The following is a 20,396-nucleotide window of genomic DNA, read 5'->3' on the forward strand; positions in this document are numbered from 1 at the left end:
TGCCTTTGACGATTTGACGAAATTAATCCCCAATTGAACCCTGAAACGAACCCCTAAAAAGTAATTCAACACTCCCGTCGACTCTCCCACCGTTTTTGTTTTCGATTCGATTGCAAATATCTGCTGCTTTCGTTCGCTCGGTTCTTCCACTGATCCTTGATCGTAGCCTTCATCTTTAATCGTCATCTTCTGTTTTGGGTTAAACCGTAAACAGCGAGCATTAAATTCGCACGGGCGATTGGCGGACGTCGGCGATCATTATCGACTTGAAAAACCTACGGATTTTTCTTTCAAGTTGAAGCCTCCAATTGTTGTTATTCTCATATATTTCAGGTTCGTTAGGGTTTCTTAATTTGAATCGCATCAATAAGCTAGACTAACTTAGGGTTACTAAATTAGTCTTATCATTCTAAATGATTTCTCGAAGTATTTAATTGCATCTTATTCTAGCTTCAATAGACGATACACATGTCCAATTGCTTTCAATAGTCAATATACGTTTTCACATTATTGTTTTTTCATTTCATTCTCCTTTTCTTCTTTTGACCAATTTCCACATTACAAGTCTTTTACTCTCTATCGTTCTTCTCTCTACTTGCCTTCCCCTTGCTTCAATTGCTTCCTCAATTACGCATTTTAAGTGGCAAAGTCAGTTTTTCTAGTTATGGTAAATTCGCAACATAATTGCTAGCTTCAATTCGTTGTTACTCTCTTTTTAATCGAAGGGGACTATGTTATGCAGTTTCTCCTCTTGTTATTCTTACGCCTTTTAATTTATTATTCTTCATTCCCTTATAAATCTAATGAAGGGAGACTGTTTCTCTAAAGAGCAAAATGTTAACTGAAATTGATAATATTTTAAAACTCTTCCTGTTGCTTATTAGGGGCAGTTACACATATAAGTTTAACATGTTTTGAATTGAAGGTGGACATTTGGCCCATACTGTTAGAGTTACAGCAGCATGAGTAGGTAATAGAGATGAATGTGCAGGCGCATATATCTGGGCAGATCTGTGGACAGGTTCCTAATCAGTTGCCCCAACAGAATGGGAATCCGCTCCCTGCAGTTCAGTTGCAGAATTTAGCTGCTTCTAGTGGTGGAGGTTTGACTTCTCCTAGCATGTTCACCATGGACCCTGAGCTTCATAGAGCTCGCATTTTTATGCGTGAGAAAATGTAAGATATCCATTTCTCCATCCACTATCAATTCCCAATTTATCCTATTTAATTTACCATAAAATTGAATGAAAGCCTTGTTGCAGTTTTAGTGCCTACACATACCAGGATAATAGCCTTATCGTGACATTGGTTTAGATTATGGCTTTATAGAAGTTTACTTGCACTCTCTTTCTCTCCTTCTTTCTTTTATTTATTTGTTTATTTAAAATCTAAGAGACTAATCGCAGAAGCTAGATGGTCGCGATGAAGAGAATATGGTTTTATTTGGACTGATATTTTAGTTATTAATGGTCATCAACTTTGTTCTATATGCTTAGGTGATGCCCACGTATGGGCTAAAATAAAAATGTTAAAGCCAATGTTGAATACCTTCTATATTAAGTTCCTGAAGTTAACTTTCTTGCTTTGGTATATAATTTAGTTAGACCTAGACATTGCTGCTGAAAGTTCTCTTCCATCTTTTGACCTGTTCATGGCTTTGATTGGTGTTATAATGACGACATAATCTAACCTGCAATAGGTATGTATTACTACTGATCATATTTTCCATCATTTCTAGATTTGCAATTATCTTGCAGAGGCAGCCTCAGCCAGTTAGTGAACCACAGAAACAGAAATTTAAGGATATTGCCAAACGCCTTGAGGAGGGTCTGTTTAAAGCTGCTCAGTCAAAGGTTTCTTCCTTTCTTCTTTTACCCCCACTGAAGTCTATATTTATCTTGATTATCTCATTAGTTATGAAACTAAATCAAACTATGAATTGTTTATTTTTGACAAGTATATTGAATTGAATTTCATATTGTCTTTTTTCTTAGTCATCTCAGTGCTACAACCTTGATTTTTGCTCAGTTTTTAGTTTTTTTTTTTTTTTTTTGCTGTGCTTTACGCAGCTGTAAAACTTTGTTGTAGGAGGACTACATGAACCTAAATACCTTAGAGAGTCGTCTTAGTAGCCTGATCAAACGTGCACCTGTGAATAACCACAACCAACGACATGGACAACTTGTTAATCCTTCTTCTTCCATTGGTACTATGATACCCACCCCTGGCATGTCACATAGTGGGAATTCCAACTTGATGGTATCTTCTGCAGATACTGTGATGACTGCTTCCAGTGGATGTGATAGTATATCAGTGACAACTATGAACACCGGAAGCCTGTTGCCATCTAGCTCTTTACATAGTTCCTTCAGTAGATCTGATGGTATATCTGAACTTTATAATTTTAATTATCAATGCACCCTTGTTTACTCTATTCAAACGTCACAAAAGCTATGGTTGCAGGGACTATGTCTAATGGATATCAGCAAACACTGGCCAATTTCTCTATTAGCTCTGGTGGGAGTTTGCCATCCATGGGTGGGCAAAGAATGACAAGCCAGATGATTCCAACTCCTGGATATAATAATAGCAATAACAATAACAAGAGTAATAATCAATCTTTCGTGAATATGGAGTCATCTAGTAGTCTTGGTGGTTATTCAACTGTTGAATCTACAATGGCATCACAGCCACAGCAGCAAAAGCAGTATGCTGGAGGTCAAAACAGTCACATACTGCAGAATCTTGGCAGCCAAATGGGCAGCAGTATTAGATCTGGATTGCAGCAAAAATCATATGGGTTCTCAAACGGAGCTCTAAATAGTGGAATGGGGATGATTACGAACAATTTACAGCTTGTGAGTGAACCTTGTGCCTCTGAGGGTTATATGACTCCCACACCGTATGCTAGTTCACCCAAACCATTGCAACAGCATTTTGATCAACAACAGCAACAAATAGTGCATGGTAACACCTTTCTCCCTTTGTTTATGAGATCAATTATGTCAAACCTAAGCATAGGTAATGTTGCTGTATTTAGGGATGTAGCATTTAAATATAACCATACATTTTTCAGGTGAGGGATATGGAATAAGTAATGCTGATTCCTTTGGATCTGGAAACTTTTATAATACAGTAACATCTGTTGGATCAATGATGAATGCTCAGAATTTGACTTCCATGAGCTTGCGGCCCATGCCCAAAACTAACTCATCTCTGGTAAATAATCAGTTAAATTTACATGGAATGCAACAAGGTGCACATATAAAGCCTCAATCAGCTGATCAATCTGAAAAGATGAATTTTCAGTCTCTACCTTCTAGGGACAGTATCCTACAGACTCACCAACAACAGCAATTTCAGCAACATCTTCATCAATTTCCACAGCAGCAATTTGTTCAGCAACAATGCATTAAAAATCAGCAAAACCAGCAGCATCAACATCTTCTTCATGATGCTTTTGATCAGTCTCAGCCATCCAATCCCAGTAATCGGGTGAAGCATGAGCCTGGAGTGGAGCACCATAATGAAGTTCTGCACTTGCAAACCTCTCAACAGTTCCAAATGTCTGAGTTGCAAAATCAATTCCAGCAGAATGTTGTTGAGGATCATTCTCAGGTAGCACAAAATCTCTCTCAGCCATCTGGACAGCATGACATGTGTTCATCATTGGCACAAAATTCACAGCAAATGCAACAGATGTTGCATCCACATCAGTTGGTTTCAGAATCTCAAAGTGATTTTAATTGCCATTCTATTGGAGCACCATCAGCTACAATAATGCAGGGCCAATGGCGTCCTCATTTGCAGGACAGAGCTGGCATCCCTAGCATGTCACATGAGCAGCATGTCCAAGAGGATTTCCACCAGAGAATATCTGGTCAGGATGAAGCTCAACGGAATAATTTAGCTTCAGAAGGTTCTAATATTGTTCAAAGTGCTGCTCCTAGAAATTCTTCAGAGACTCAACATTCAAATGGTGTTGTTTGTAGATCAGGAAATGCAAACCGAGACCGCCAGTTCAGAAATCAACAGAAGTGGCTCTTGTTCTTGCGGCATGCTCGCCGATGTACAGCTCCTGAAGGGAAATGTTCAGATGTTAATTGCATTACCGTGCAAAAGTTGCTTAGACATATGGACAGATGCAATTCATCTCCATGCCCATATCCTCGATGCCATCATACCAGGATATTGATTCAACACAACAAGCACTGTAGGGATGCAGGGTGTCCTGTTTGTATTCCTGTCAAAAATTATTTAGAGGCACAAATGAGGGCACGCACTCGTCCAAGCTCAGATTCCTGTTTTTCTATCAAATCCAACAATACTAGTGATAATTCAGCTAAATTCATTTCAAAAAATCCAGCAGTTGAAACTTCAGAAGAACTGCATCCCTCCCTAAAGCGCATGAAAGTAGAGCAGTCCCCCCAATCTTTTAAACCTGAGAATGAAACTGCTGTAGTATCTGCTTCTGTAGCCACTGATTCTCACATATCTCAGGATGTCAAGCTGCAAGATTATAAACAGGGTGACGCATTTGTGCCCGTCAAGTCCGAGTACATGGAGATAAAGTTGGAACTTCCATTAAGTTCTCTACAAGGAAGTCCTAGCAATAATGAGAAGAAAAAGGATATCGTAGACAGAAACAGCCAAAAGCCTAATGGTGAAGCTATTGTACAAGATGAGTCAACTGATTTATCAAAGCAAGAGAGCATCAAAGTTGAGAAAGAAACAGATCAAGGCAAGCAAGAAATTTCTGCACAACCTGCAGATAATGCAACTGGAACCAAGTCTGGAAAGCCAAAAATAAAGGGGGTATCACTGACTGAACTGTTCACTCCTGAACAAGTCAGGGAGCATATTATGGGCCTCAGGCAATGGGTTGGCCAGGTAAGATTACCTCTTTTCAATTGGGACTTCTTTTGAATGGTCCCCATCCCCGATGCTCACAGGCGCATGTGGAGTATTCTTGCACCCAGCAACACATCATCAATTTTCACATGACATAATTTCTCTTATTATTAATGAGATAAAGGTTGCTATGTTTTTGTCAATAATCATTCTTTTTTCTGTGTACAGAGTAAGGCAAAGGCAGAGAAGAACCAAGCAATGGAGCATTCAATGAGTGAGAACTCTTGTCAACTCTGTGCAGTTGAAAAGCTTACTTTTGAACCACCACCAATATACTGCACTCCCTGTGGTGCTCGCATTAAACGAAATGCAATGTATTATACTATGGGAGCTGGTGATACACGGCACTATTTCTGTATTCCTTGTTATAATGAGGCTCGTGGAGACACTATTGTCGTTGATGGGAGTGCCATCCAAAAGGCACGGCTTGAGAAGAAGAAAAATGATGAGGAGACTGAAGAATGGGTCCGTACATGCATCCATTGCTTTTTGTTATTTAGCATGCTACTTTCAAAAAATTAACTTGCATTCATTTCCTGTGTACTCATGCAGTGGGTTCAATGTGACAAGTGCGAAGCCTGGCAACATCAAATTTGTGCTTTATTTAATGGGAGAAGAAATGATGGTGGGCAAGCTGAATATACTTGCCCTAATTGCTACATAGCAGAGATTGAAAGAGGAGAGCGTAAGCCTTTACCTCAGAGTGCAGTCCTTGGGGCCAAAGATCTACCTCGAACAATACTTAGCGACCACATAGAGCAACGGTTATTCAAGAGATTGAAGCAGGAGAGACAAGAGAGGGCGAGGATTCAAGTAAAAAGTTATGATGAGGTGATTTATTTATCGTGTAACAACTCTATGTTATTCTCTTTATTGGATAATAGTTGCATTTTGCTCTCATGCAACTTGCGTATGAGGGATGATCAGTAAATGAACTGTTCACATTTGTCATTTTGTTATGGGTACCTTGCGTATAGTGTGGGGCTTGTGAAATTTTAATAGATGGCTGGCTCAAAGATGAGACCATAAGTTGGTTGCTCTAGAATTAGGAAATCTTGTCTGCTAGGACTAGAAATAGTAAATTCGTAAGTTCTGACATCTGAGGTGATCAACTGACCAATATTTTTTTACATTCAGCAAGTTCCCTACTATGTTTTAAATAACGGCCGTTACGTAATGTAATGGTCGTTGTGTAATGGGTTTTGGGGGGGCCGTTACCCATTACCCCGTTATACAATGGCCCTCCTGATTTGAATGCGTAATGGTCGTAATGCAATGGCAACGGCCGTTGCCAGTAATTAAAATTCTTTTATATCCTTGCACTTATGCCCCCTATTTTCATTTTTCTCTATTTCCAAACTTATTTCTTCTAGAAAGTTGGTTAAATTTTACCCATTTTAGTCTTTAGTTGTTTTTCCCCTTTTTTTTAAACATTTTTTATGGATTAAAGTGGTAGTTTTAAGTTAAAATTGTAGTTTGAGGTATTAGTTTACTCGATCTATAAAAATTATGTTGGTTTTTCTTATTTTAAATTATATGATATTTAACTTAAGTTAAATAATCTATATTTTATGTATTTATATTTATTATGCATTTGTATATATTGTTCTGAATTAAATCTAATCAATATCATTTCATTTATAAACATTACAAATTTTTTTGAAAAATTTGCATAGCGTCAGGTCGTTACCGTTACGTTACAACTGTTACAGCTGTTACAGCTGTTACAGGCCTGTTTCTGTTACTCGCGACTGCGTCCGTGATTTAAAACCATGTTTCCTACTTTGCCAATGTCATTGTTGAAGTGTTGAATCAGAAATATTTGCCAGAAAACCAGTTCGTTCTTTTTAATAGGTGTCATCTATCTCTTCAGAATCTTACTAGTGAGGGCATTTTGGTTTTTATTTGGGATTTGCCACACTTATTATGGACATGGCTGTTCCCCCACCCCCCACCCATTTGCATGCATCATATTTTAGTGAAAATTATGGGGAAAAAGTCTATGATTTGGTGTAAAATGCATTTCATTTCCTCCTCTTTTTAAATAAAAACTTGGGTTGCTGAATTTTATGAAAATCAACATTCTTATTTTTATTAGCTAAAAATCCAGAGACAATAGCAGTTTTGGTAAATAGGTGTCTTTGTTCTGCAAAAGGAATAGCTTTTTCACCCAAAAAGAAGGGAAGCAAGTATATGCCAAATCTCAATGGGTTCCACTGGTGATTTTCAGCGTAATTTTTTTCTTCTATGTTACAACTACTGTACATGCATGCTATTTAAACTGCCAATGAATTATAATTGCTGTATCTAATTTTCTGTAAAAATCAACATTTTAAAGGTTCCTGGAGCAGAAGCACTTGTAATTCGAGTTGTTTCATCAGTTGACAAAAAGTTGGAAGTGAAGCAGCGGTTTCTTGAAATTTTTCGAGAAGAAAATTACCCAACTGAATTCCCATACAAGTCCAAGGTATGCAGGAATTCACCAACTTTATTTTATTATCTTTTAGCAGAGTCAAGGATTGAATACCTTTGAGATCTGCTCAGGTGGTAGGCCTGAATGAAGTGTTTTCAACTGTGAGAGAGAGAGAGAGTTGGAGAGACTGTGCAGAAGAGCATTGTACTGTTGTTCACCTAAGTAAATTACTTAATGGTTTTCAACGACTTCTGGATTCTGTTTATTGAATGAAAAGTTTTTCTCCAGGTGATTTTGTTGTTTCAGAAGATTGAAGGTGTGGAGGTATGTCTATTCGGCATGTATGTCCAAGAATTTGGATCAGAATGTCAATTTCCAAATCAACGCCGTGTCTATTTGTCGTATCTGGATTCTGTGAAGTATTTTAGACCCGAGATTAAAGCAGTGACAGGGGAGGCTCTCCGTACATTTGTTTACCATGAAATTTTGGTTAGTTGGAAGTATTTGTTTGTCTTGTTCTTTTCATATGACTTTATCAATGTTTAATTCATTACTTTGCTTATTATTTTGACCTTTCTGACTGTTTATGTGTTTAGATTGGATACCTTGAATACTGCAAGAAGAGAGGTTTTACTAGCTGCTATATATGGGCTTGCCCTCCTTTAAAGGGTGAAGACTACATATTATATTGCCATCCAGAAATCCAGAAAACACCAAAATCTGATAAACTCCGGGAGTGGTGAGCCTAACATCTTTAAGTAGAGATCCATGTGAAACTTAGTTTGTTTTCTTATCTAACTCTGTGACATGCCTTTTTTTTTCCTTTATTTCAGGTATTTGTCAATGCTAAGAAAAGCCTCTAAGGAAAATATTGTGGTTGAACTAACTAATTTATATGATCATTTCTTTGTATCTACTGGGGAATGCAAGGCAAAGGTAACAGCTGCAAGGTTGCCATACTTTGATGGTGACTATTGGCCTGGTGCTGCAGAGGATTTAATTTATCAGCTTAACCAAGAAGAAGATGGCAGAAAACAGAACAAGAAGGGAACAACCAAAAAGACCATAACAAAAAGGGCTCTTAAGGCATCTGGTCAGTCGGATCTTTCTGGTAACGCATCGAAGGATCTGCTACTAATGCATAAAGTAATTTTTACCTCCTGTATCTTAGTTTACAGTACTTCCTCCTGATCAATTTCTTGTTACAGATATATTAGTTTGATGCAATTTTTTGCTTTCAGATCATTGGAGCTCTATTGCACTATTACCTTTAGAAGTTTACATGATTATATATATATTTATTCTTTTAAGCTTCCTTTCTCTCCAGCTTGGTGAGACAATATGCCCAATGAAGGAAGACTTTATCATGGTTCATTTACAGCATTGCTGCACCCACTGTTGTGTTTTGATGGTATCGGGAAACCGCTGGGTTTGCCACCAATGCAAAAACTTTCAGATTTGTGATAAGTAAGAATTGTGCTCTTTACCTGCATTTCCTTTTGCTTAAGATTTTATTTTATGCTACTAGATGAGATGTTATAGACAATTTTTCATGTGGCTTTGTTATGATAAGGAGAATGATGGATGTTGCAAATGAATAAGGGATTTTGGGGCTGAAATTGTAATAAAAGAAGAGTATAGAAGTTAGTCGGGAATTAGTTAGATAGTGGCAGGAATAGTTATTTCTTTACAAGAATATATATAAATAGGGTAGCTTGTATCAAGGAAGATTCATTAATCAAATATAAGAATATCTCTTCTCTATTTTCTCTCTAAACCTCCTCCCCTTTCTGTTTCTTTTCTCAATCCAATCTATTCCTCTCCTTTCCTCTCCCTATTTCTCTGTTTCAAATGGCATTGCAGGCTGGATATGTAACAATTGGTATCAGAGCTTTGTCGAGTATGGGCTTTGCTTCCAAATAAATTTCTGGGAGCTGTAATCAGGCGCAGATCAGTAGCAGTCCTCCAAGTTATAGGTTTCTCCTGTTGTCTTTCTTCTTCTATTCTGCCTTCTTTCCTCTAGTTCTTCTTTCTTCCTCCTCAAATTTCTTTCTTTCCCTTTCTTTCTTCTTTCTTCTTGACAGAATCTTTCTTCTTCTTTCCTTGAGAATTCTTCTCGTTCTTCCTCTATTCCTTCCTTCTTTGTTTTCCAGAATTTTTTTCCTTTCTTAAACTGAAATTTCTTCCATCTCTTTCCTACTGTTATTTCTCTGTTTCTTCTTCTTCTTAGCAGAACCCTATTTCTGCTCTTCTTTCTTTCTTCTGGTAATCCATAATTCCTTCCTCCTCTCCTAATTTCTTCTTTCCCAAGAACCCTGAAGTTAGGGTTCATTTCTTCAATTTTGGAAACCCCTCTTTCGTCCTCTACTTCCTGCTTTCTTTCTTGAAATTCTTCTCTATTCTTAATCTTCGTGAATCTTTTCTTTCTTCTGTTCTTTCTCGCTCTTGAGACTCTTTATCCTCTAGTTTCCTCCTTCAATTTCTTTGCTTCTTGTGAAAGTACCAACAGAAGAACATGGAATTAGACGAGATTCTTCTAGGTATGCTTGAAATTTTAGAAAGATGGGAAAAGGAAATGGAAAATTTTGAGAAGTCGATTCAAGTGAAAACAGAACTCCAGGGGTCTGAATCAGAATTGAATGTCAGATCCAAGACCAAGAATCTGAGAATCCTTGGAATAATGGCTACGAAATGGGATTGCCAGCTCAAAAAAGAGAAATAAGGCAATTTGGTGTTAAGGGTGAAACTCAGTTGTTTGATGATGGAGAAAAGGAAGAGTTCGATATTATTGGTGATAAAGAAGAGGAAGATGATGATATTGTTGGTGATGGAGAAGAGGAAGATGTTGACATTGTTGGTGATTGAGAGGAGGAAGATGTTGACATTATTGGTGATGGAGAGGAGAATGTTAACACTGAGATTAAGCAGGAGGGAGGCAAATTCTGTTGATGAGCAGGAGTTTTTTGTTGATATGTCCCATATAACTATATAAGTGACGTCTGTCAGGAGGAGAATGATGAAGATGGTGATGATGGGCAACTGCCAACTAGAGTCTGAAATGAGGACAATATTAGTTGGATCTGAAGTTTTTGCACTACTCATTCCCAAAGTTGAATGTTTTGCTACTGAAACTCTTGGAAATGTTCTTGAAAAAAAGAAAGATGAAGATAAAGGTGTTTCAAAAGATGAAGCCTCCAGCTAAGTGCATGGTGAAGGTTTTACAGATGAGGGCAAGGAACATGATTGCTCTGGGGTTACTATTGATTTAGTTGCACACCACAAAGTCCATAAAACTGGGACTTTTTGGAGCAATGGAGGTGAAGCGGGCTTACCAATTCAAGAGGGTAAAATTGGTGGCTTAGAACAAAAATTGGGGGCTAGTAAGTTTCTTGTTATTGATGGGGAAATGGAAGACTTCAACAACATAGTGCAACCTTCAAATCCAAGAGCCCATGGTATTATTCTTAATCTTGGCTATATTGAAATTTTAGAAAAAGCGTTAGTGGTGCCATTAAAAAAATTTGGATTTGTACAAGTTAATAGGGAATGGGATGCTTCCATTGTTGAGATTCATGAGAAGGTTTCTCATGAAGAAAAAGCTAAAGCAATTGAAGAAACAGGGAATGTTGCTAGTAAGTGGCAATATTTTGTAGACCATCACGTTGAGTTCTATTCTTGTGAATTCCTAATCTCCATGGTGGATAAATGGGAGATATTAAGAAGGAAGAAGCATAAAGTAATCTTGACAGGAGTTGCATCTGTAATTCTGAAAGAAGATATGTTTGAAAAAGATGGAAAAGGCAAAGAAAGGCAAATATGAAGAAAGGAAGTCCAGTTTCAGTATAGTAGTTTTGAACATTGAATTTCATTAGAGTTCCTAATAGTAATGTGTGCTGATCGTTTTTTTCTCTCTTCTCAAGAATGATTTCAAGAAGTGGGGAATGTTATGATAAGGAGAATGATGGATGTTGCAAATGAATAAGGGACTTTAGGGCTGAAATTGTAATAAAAGAAGAGTATGAAGTTTGTAGGGAATTAGTTAGATAGTGGCAGGAATAGTTTTTTCTTTACAAGAATACATATAAATAGGGTAGCTTGTATCAAGGCAGATTCATTCAAGAATCAAATATAAGAAATATCTCTTCTTCTCTATTTCCTCTCTAAACCTCCTCCCCTTTCTGTTTCTTTTCTCAATCCAATCTATTCCTCTCCTTTCCTCTCCCTATTTCTCTGTTTCAAATGGCATTGCAGGCTGGATATGTAACAGGCTTCAACTTTTGTCGTCTTGTATTTTCATATTTATTAATACTCAATATTTGATTTTCATACATCCATTTCCCTGTCTCATTTTACATGCATTTTTTTCATGGATATACTATGTCTATGTTGTCCAACTTTCTATGCTATGAAAATATTTGTGAACCCATTGACTGATACTTGATAGCCATAAAATGATGCAACAACATCACCCTCTGCTGTGTTGTTTAACTTTATGCAACCATTGTTGTTCTCTTAGATAAAACTTTTAAAAAATAAACTCGATTCTCCGTTGTCTATCATAAATCTGTTATTTTATTGACAAATGTTATCAATTGATACAAGGCAACAACACTTTACCTTTACCTTTACCTTTACCTTTACCTTTACCTTTTCCTTTTCCTTTTCCTTTTCCTTTTCCTTTATCCTTTTCTGTTTCCCATGGCAATTAATGGTTTGTCAATCATTGCCTATAACTTTTTTAATCAATGCTACATCCTTGGTTTGAATGAGCACTATTCTTGGCTTCTATGTTCCTAAATATTTTTAGCAATTCAATTACATAATTCTCATCCTTTTTCTCTAACCCTTTTTTTTTGGCCTTTTCATTTCTTCCTCAGTACTTGTATGTTAGATAGTTGGTCTTAAAAAATATGAGGTGTGCAATTTTGATTTGTTTTATTGTAGCCACATCTAATGGTTCTGATATGTGCTGCTTTTCTTGAAGCTGTTACGAGGCTGAACAGAAGCGTGAAGAAAGGGAGCGGCATCCTATCAACCAAAGGGAGAAACATGCACTCTATCGTGTAAGCTTCTGTAATAGATATTGTTTCGAAACTTTTATCTTGTTCTATTTTGTTCCTTCCTTCCCTCCTTCTCCTTTATAACTGAAAATTATCAATGTTAAATTTTGCAGGTTGAAATCACTGATGTGCCTGCTGATACAAAGGATAAAGATGAAATTCTTGAGAGTGAATTCTTTGACACGAGACAAGCATTTCTTAGTCTTTGTCAAGGAAATCATTATCAGTATGATACTCTACGCCGGGCTAAGCATTCTTCAATGATGGTCCTTTACCATCTCCATAATCCAACTGCTCCTGCTTTTGTTACAACATGCAATATATGTCATCTTGACATTGAAACGGGTCAAGGTTGGCGCTGTGAAGTGTGCCCTGATTATGATGTATGCAATGCTTGTTACCAAAAGGATGGGGGTATTGATCATCCTCATAAGTTGACAAATCATCCATCAATGGCTGATCGTGATGCCCAGAATAAAGAAGCTAGGCAGCTAAGGGTTCTACAGGTAATTTTTACTCCTGTCCAATGTGATTACGGCATTTTCCCATATATTTTCTATGCTTCCTTGCCCCATGAAATGCTGATGAGAAAATATGGTAAAATACATCTATTGGACGTGAACTTTAAGCTTAAGGTTTGAACAATAAGATACCTAAAATTTATTTTGTAACAAAAACCTGCCAATTATAGTTTAAGTAACATAAAATTTCTTATGACCTATAATCAATTTGTTTCTCGGTTATAAAATTGATCTGATGCATTAATTTTTTTTCAAAAAAAAAAAAAAGAAATTTGAAATGTCTTAAATGTTCTATGATAATCGTTCTCACCTAAGTTCATCACTCCACTTTCCTCCAAAACCACAACTATTTCTCTCTTCTCATCCATCTCAATACAACATTTTCTTCCAAAAATCTTCATCCATTTCTTCGTCTTCTCATCCAAACCAATCCAACTCTTTCTTTTCTAAATAGTTCCAACATTTCTTTATTTTTATTATCGTCATCATCTTCTTCTTTCCATCCATCCCATCCTAATCCTTTCTTGTGAACCATTCAATTACTAGTGTTTATCTTGATTTCCAATTCAAGAGTCAAAACCCAAACCTTAACCATTTGTCCATCCTCATGATTATCCCCATTTAACTTATGACTTTCTTTAAAATTCTACTTAAAATCATACAAAAACTCAAATGTAACATTAAATCATAAGTTTAATCTTGATAAGGTTGAGGAAGATAGAGTTGGTGGTATTTAGGTCATTTTTATTTGGGTGGATTACAGTAATTAATGAATTAGTCACTGTATTTTTAAAACAGAACACTTAAATTCATCCAAATTCTAGTCTTTCCATTTATTGAAAAAAACTTAAATCCTTCAATTTTTAACCCGTTGTCGTTCAATTTCCATTTATTAAAATACTTCAGTACCTAATAACTTCAAAACTGTCAGAAATGGTTTTTTCATTCAATTTTTAGAAAAGGTTTATAACTTCAATCGTTTTTAAGTAGTACCAAGTAGCCTTATGTAGGTTGTAGACTTTTACAACAGGTATTTTAGGAAGAAAATTGTATTTTTCAAAAGTTTGACCACATAATGGATAGAAGGTGTATGGTTTTAGATGGACTAAATATAGAGGGATTTAAGTGTTTGGTTTTAAAAATATAAGATCAATTCATTAATTATGCTAAAACTTAGGGACTAAAATATAATTTACCCTTTTATTTTTATTTAATTTCATGTCGCCATCAGCGATTCAGCAGGAAAATTGTAAACTTGTGATCATAAGTCATGGGGGACTTTGTTTCCCCTAAACTAAAGTTGGAGGGGATTTATCTTATAATTTAAAGTTTTGGTACCATGTTGTTATAGGTGTGTAAATTCACGTATTCGCCCTAAGAAAATACCATAACATGAAAAAGGCAATTTTTATCTCAATACCATATCAGGAAATAGGCAATTTTTATCTCAATCTTTAGATTGAAATTTAAAAATTCAAATTCATGATGTGGTATTTTCTCTTTGGCTTACAGCATTCAACCTTGTATAGGCAAGTTTTTTATGGAAAGATATTATGGAACTGATTATTCCACTAATGTGTAAGAACAAGTAATTGTCCAAGTGTCTGAAATACTTCATTTGAATGTCAATAATTTGTACAATATTTCTTCTATCCATTTAATGGGTTCAGCACATTGAAATTGAACTGCTAAAACATTTTATATGACTAGTCATATTTTTCCAAAAATTATCCTCTTACATGTGGCCTAATCAAATTGCAGCTTAGGAAAATGCTTGATCTTCTGGTGCATGCATCACAGTGCCGTTCTCCACATTGCCAATATCCAAATTGTCGTAAGGTGAAGGGACTTTTCCGACATGGGATTCAATGCAAGACACGTGCTTCTGGAGGTTGTGTTCTGTGCAAGAAAATGTGGTATCTCCTGCAACTTCATGCTCGGGCATGCAAAGAATCAGAATGCCACGTACCACGTTGCAGGTTCATGATTCATTCTCACATATTAAATCAACAAATGTTTTAGACCACACCCTGACCCCCTTGTTTTTGGGAATTGTGTTTATAAACTATTGACGAACGTTCGTGTTCATCCAGAGATCTAAAAGAACATTTGAGAAGGCTGCAGCAGCAGTCTGATTCACGGCGAAGGGCTGCTGTGATGGAGATGATGAGACAGAGAGCTGCAGAGGTTGCTGGCAACTCTGGGTAACCATTTTGTACATATTAATATGGTTGTTTTGGAGGTAAGGCTTCCAGATAAAGAGGAGGGTAGACAATATGTTTCTCTGCTGCTCCATCAGCACTGCTTGAAATTAAGCACTGCAGGAAAAGTGGCAGGCTTAGGTGTTCAGAAGGGATAGACTTACAATAGTACAGCATAATGGTTTATGATCACGCTTGTTAGGGAACAATTTTTTCATTAATGTCTACACGGCTAATTTCCCTACAAAGAAGCAAGTGAAATTCGTTGGCCACCGCTGCCTACATCATCAGCAGCTAACTATTCCCTGAAGAGTATAGGATTACCGATGTGTGCTAGTCAGTGGCTTAATTTGGTGATTCTTTGATTTTATTCTCTTGTATCTGTTTAATGCCATCCTTGGTGGCGAGTGTACTATAATTGTTCTAATTAGGCTGAATGTTTTTCTTAGAAAGGAATGATGGAGAAAGGTAGATTTGTTACCCCCTTTTTCTCTTTTTTTCTTTTTTTTTTCTTTTTCCCCGCAAATACTTGACTCATCTTTTTGTAGAATTCCTTGTTATTTAAAGTGGGAAGAAATAAGCAGTATATTCGTTGCTGCTGCAATTTGCTCGAGGTAGATTCTATCATTAGACATGCAATTGGTACGGTCAATTTTAAATTGGGCCAAACTGAAATTAAAAATTGAAATACATATTCATTTTATTTAGTTTCTCCTATTAATTAAAGAATTTAACTTTATAAAATTTGGAACTTTTAATTGATTGATTTTAAAATAAATTAAATTAACAATTTCTTAGGTTGATCAATGCAAAATTCGAATGAGATTAATAAGTATATATTTAAGTTGTTCAATGCCAAATTGGCTGGCAAAACTATATAATATTTAATATTGCTAGTTTTGTTTAGTTTTATATATTTAAATGAAATAAAAGAGAAAAATTAAAATAAAAAATAGAGTTGAGTTGTGGAATTTGTAAAAGAGAACATATATATAAAATAAATAAAGTTAAGTTGTGATTGGTCAATGGTCAATTGTGATTGGTCAATTTGCAAAAGAGAATAGATGTATAAGATAAATAGAGTTGAGTTGTGATTGGTCAATTTATAAGGGAGAATAGATGTATAAGATAGATAATAGGCGTAAGAGTGTATATCTTGATTGTGTATTTTGATTTCTAAGCACATTTACTTTTATACTGTAATGAGATGAAACTAGTTATCGAATCTCTTAGAAATCTGATTGAATTCTGCGTTTATAGACGTAAATTTGTTATATTATATTCTGTTAATGGTAACTTTTCATAAACATTATATCCTGTTAATGGTAACTTTTCATGAACGCTTGAGAGGGCGAGTTTTCATAGAGTACCCGAGTGCTACAGTGTCTTCCTTTTTATGGGTGAGACTTCTACGACCATGTGTCAGCTTATTAGACCTTTAACATGTGGTCCTATTCTATGGAGTCCTTCACTGGTTTTTCGATTCTTTAGATTTAAATGCTACAGTTGTCTTTACAATTTTGGAATGTGGCATGCATGATTTGGCTCTACATACCCACATCTCTATTTTTACCAAGTATTTTGGATCAGTACTCAATCTAAAACAACTAGAACTCTTCTCCAATTATTTTGCACATCAATTTGCCAATTTGATAAATAAAATTTAAATAACTTGGATAATTATATTAATTGGACTAACACCTGATCGAATATTTGGCAGTTACTTGCCTCCCTTAAATAATATTATTAACGGGACTAACAACCAGTCGAATACTTGGCGATTACCTGCCTCGTGGCCTCGATATAAAATGCCCTTAGAAAATTTGTCAACAGAACTGTAACGACCCCAAAATGGACCGTCACCGGCGCTAGGATTCAGGTCGGCTTAAGGCCGCCAGAACCCGTAGCAAGCCTGCTATCCTCTCTGTGAACCTGTAAATCTCATACATGATCATACATTTTCTGTGAAAATAAAAACTCTTTTCTGAACCAAGGCTTAACCTGTGCATGCACTATCTCTGTACTTTGTACTCTGTACTCTTTACTCTGTACTCTGTACTCTGTACTATGTACTCTGTACTCTGTACTCTGTACTCTGTACTCTGTACTCTGTACTCTGTACCCCTAACTAGAGCTTGCTCTAGATGGGTTAACTCATACCTGTTCACACAACACAAACAACACAAAAACAAGCTGTACACATAAAATCATCAAAAACTCTCAAATAACCCTATTCATGCAACTCTCTCCATCAAACCCCATAAAACCTTCAGAAAACATAAAAACAAGCTCAGGATCTTCACTTACCTCGTGAAAACAAGTAGATGAAGGATCCTAACGTGGAGTTTTAGAGCAACTTGCCTTCAAACTCGCCAAACTTCAAAACTTTGAGTGTTTAGCTTAAAACCTTCAAATAATCATGAAAACTAATCAAATCTTTGCATGATTTAAGGAAAACATGAAGAAAGACTCACAAAGGACAGAGTTTCACCTCAGCACGTGAAAGAAACGGTGCTCTTACCGCTTCAACCGACTGAGGGCCATTTATAGGTAGCTGGCCAAACCACCTTCGGCGGCCACACGTGAAACCGAAAGCCATGCATGTTCGGCGGCCGAACCTCAACTTCGGCGGTCGAACCTGACTTTTCTGCATTGGTTCATTTCACTCAAAAACTCATTTCTTTATGCATAAAACGTGATGAACATATCAAAACATTTGAGAAAAACATAAATCTAACCCTTCGAGAGACTTTCGACATCCCGGATCCCACCGGAAAGCAGAATTCCGATGCCGGACTCTAGCCGGGTATTACAAGAACTAACATCTTGTGGCTCACTTGACGGTTACTCGCCTTATGGCTCGCCTAGCAGTTATCCGCCTTATGGCGTTAATATAAAATGTCTTAGATAATTTTATTAATGAGACTAGGGCCCGGTCAAGTATTTGGCGGTTATCCACCTTGTGACTCACTTGGCGGTTACCCGCTTTGCCGACATAAAATACCTTGAATAATTTTATTAATGGGACTAACGCCCGATCAAGTGTCTAGCGGTTACCCGTCTTATGGCATCAATATAAAATGTCTTGAATAATTTTGTTAACGGGACAAATACCCAGTCAGGAGCCTGCAGATACCTATCTTGTGGTTTTGGCACAAAATGCCTTAGATAATTTTGTTAATGAGACTAACACACAATCAAAAATCTAGTTGTTCCTCGTCTTGTGACTTTGGCATAAAAATACTTTAGAAATTTAATTAATGGGACTAACACCTAGTTATTGGCCAGACGGATACCTGCCTTTGTGACTTTGGCACAAAATGCCTTAGATAATTTTGTTAATGAGACTGCCGGTCAGGAATCTGGCAGTTACACGTCTTATAACTTTGACATAAAAATAATTTAAAATTTTAATTAACGAGACTAAAATCTGATCATCGATCTACTAGATACTTGCCTCCCAACTTTGACACAAATACCTTAGATAATTTTGATAACGTATCCGTCTTGTGATTTTGGCAAAAAACTTTAATTGTTATCTCTAACTTCTAACCTTAGCCATTAACTCTTAACACTCAATACCTAACCCTTAACTCGTAAAACCAAACACCAAACTATTAATTCAAAACCCTAAAACCATATAAACTCAAATTCAAAACCGCTAATTCCCAACGGCTAACCTCTAACCCATAACCACAAACCCTAACAACTAATCCTTAACCATTAAACCCAACCCTTGACCATGAAACTTAACCTGTAAATTCTAACCCCTAACCCCTATCTCTAACGAACCCCTAACTCCTAAACCATAATCTTTAATCATTAACCTTTTGGCACTAATAACTAATCCCTCACCCCTAAAACCAAACTCCATATCACTATCCCCTAATCCTAAAACCATATAGCCCTTAACCCTTAAAACATATGTTAGAGATTAGCAAATAAGGATTAGAGGTTAGTTGTTACGGCCTTAAGGATTAAGGGCCAATAGTTAGAGGTCACGAGTTGGGTGTTAGAGTTAAGGATTTGGTAGGTTTATGGATTATACGGTTTTAAGGTTAAGGGATAATGGTTTGGAGTTTAGTTTAAAGGGTTAGGAGTTCTGGGTTAATGACTTTTTGTTTGGTTTAGAGGTTAGTGCTAAGGGCTAGGGTTTGTTTTAGGGCTTAGATGTTAAAGTTTAAATTTAATATTAGGTTTAAAGGTTTGGATTAGGGATTAAGAGTTAAGGATAAGAACCAGTTGTATGCATGAAGAGTCAAATGTTAATCATTTTTGTTAGGGTTTTGGATTAATGTTTGGAGTTAGGGATTAGGAATAGGAATTAGGTATTATGTATTGAAAGTTAGGATTTAGGGGTAATTGGTTAGCTATCAGGAGTTAGAGGTTAGTGGTTAGACATTGGTATTAGCATTCAGGTTAGGGATTTTGGGTTTTGGATTTAGAGTTAGGGAGTTGAAATAGGTTTAGGGATTAGATATTAAGATTTAAATTTAGGATTAAGTTGTATGTATTAGAGATTGGGGATTAATAGTTAGGAGTTTGGAGTTAAGTGTAACAATTCAGTTCAAACTGACTCAAATAGTTTTTTTGATTATTTTTTACTTAATTCAAAATAATTAATTTAAATTATTTAATAATTTTCAATCAACTATTATATTCGATATCCAATTTCAATATACTTTTGATATGAGATTAATTTTCTTCAAAAATTATGATAGTTTTATAGTAAAGATTACAAGATTAGACATTAAAAGTTTGAAGTTACAGTTTGGAGTTACAGGTAGTGATTGGGTTTAGGTTTTTAGAGTTAGATGTTAATGTTTAGATTTAAGATTAGGTTTTAGGTAAGAATTAAGAGTTCAAAGTTTAGTTTTAGGGCTTAGAAGTTTGGTTTTAGAGGTTAGGGTTTAAATATTATTGGTTTGACGTTAGGATTAGGAGTTAGTATTTTCGGTTAAGTGTGAGGTGTTAGAGGTAGGTGTGAGGTGTTAAGGTTATGTATGAGATTTTAAGACTAGTGTTAGAGCTATGGATTATAATTGATAAAAAGTTAAATTTGCCACTGAAATATATATTAAAAGTAAAAATATAAATTATAATTTTTTTTAAATTTTATTAAAAAATTAAATAAAGTCAAATACACTAAAGTATGTAACTCATACTCTTTAGTTGAAATGTAAACTTTAAACTAAAATATGTTATTTTATATTTTTAACCTACTATATGACAAACTTTACCTTCTTAACCGATTTAGAATTATAGTTTAAATTTTCTTTTTTCTATTGGA

At 35.9% G+C, this 20,396-nt stretch overlaps 1 protein-coding gene across 8 annotated transcripts; it reads left to right on the plus strand.

Annotated features, from left to right (window-relative positions):
• Positions 1–2: 2 nt before the first annotated feature.
• LOC110600116 (histone acetyltransferase HAC1) lies at positions 3–15,710 on the plus strand. 8 transcript variants are annotated; one of them, XM_043950333.1, is made up of 17 exons: positions 5–333; positions 885–1,176; positions 1,739–1,853; positions 2,089–2,383; positions 2,452–2,967; positions 3,077–4,890; positions 5,080–5,376; positions 5,464–5,742; positions 7,250–7,378; positions 7,613–7,813; positions 7,921–8,063; positions 8,158–8,470; positions 8,652–8,791; positions 12,309–12,387; positions 12,498–12,890; positions 14,667–14,884; positions 14,999–15,710. In XM_043950333.1, exons 2-17 carry the CDS (start codon positions 980–982, stop codon positions 15,111–15,113), a joined length of 5,244 nt encoding a protein of 1,747 aa, XP_043806268.1. In that variant the 5' UTR covers positions 5–333; positions 885–979; the 3' UTR covers positions 15,114–15,710. The 8 variants fall into 8 exon arrangements, 7 of the variants coding, with proteins under 7 accessions (XP_043806268.1, XP_021592549.1, XP_021592552.1 ...); XM_021736857.2 differs by having other exon boundaries at positions 926–1,176; XM_021736860.2 differs by having other exon boundaries at positions 992–1,176.
• The last annotated feature ends 4,686 nt before the right edge of the window (positions 15,711–20,396 follow it).

This window comes from Manihot esculenta, chromosome 14, assembly GCF_001659605.2.
Source record: "Manihot esculenta cultivar AM560-2 chromosome 14, M.esculenta_v8, whole genome shotgun sequence".
NCBI lineage: Eukaryota > Viridiplantae > Streptophyta > Magnoliopsida > Malpighiales > Euphorbiaceae > Manihot > Manihot esculenta.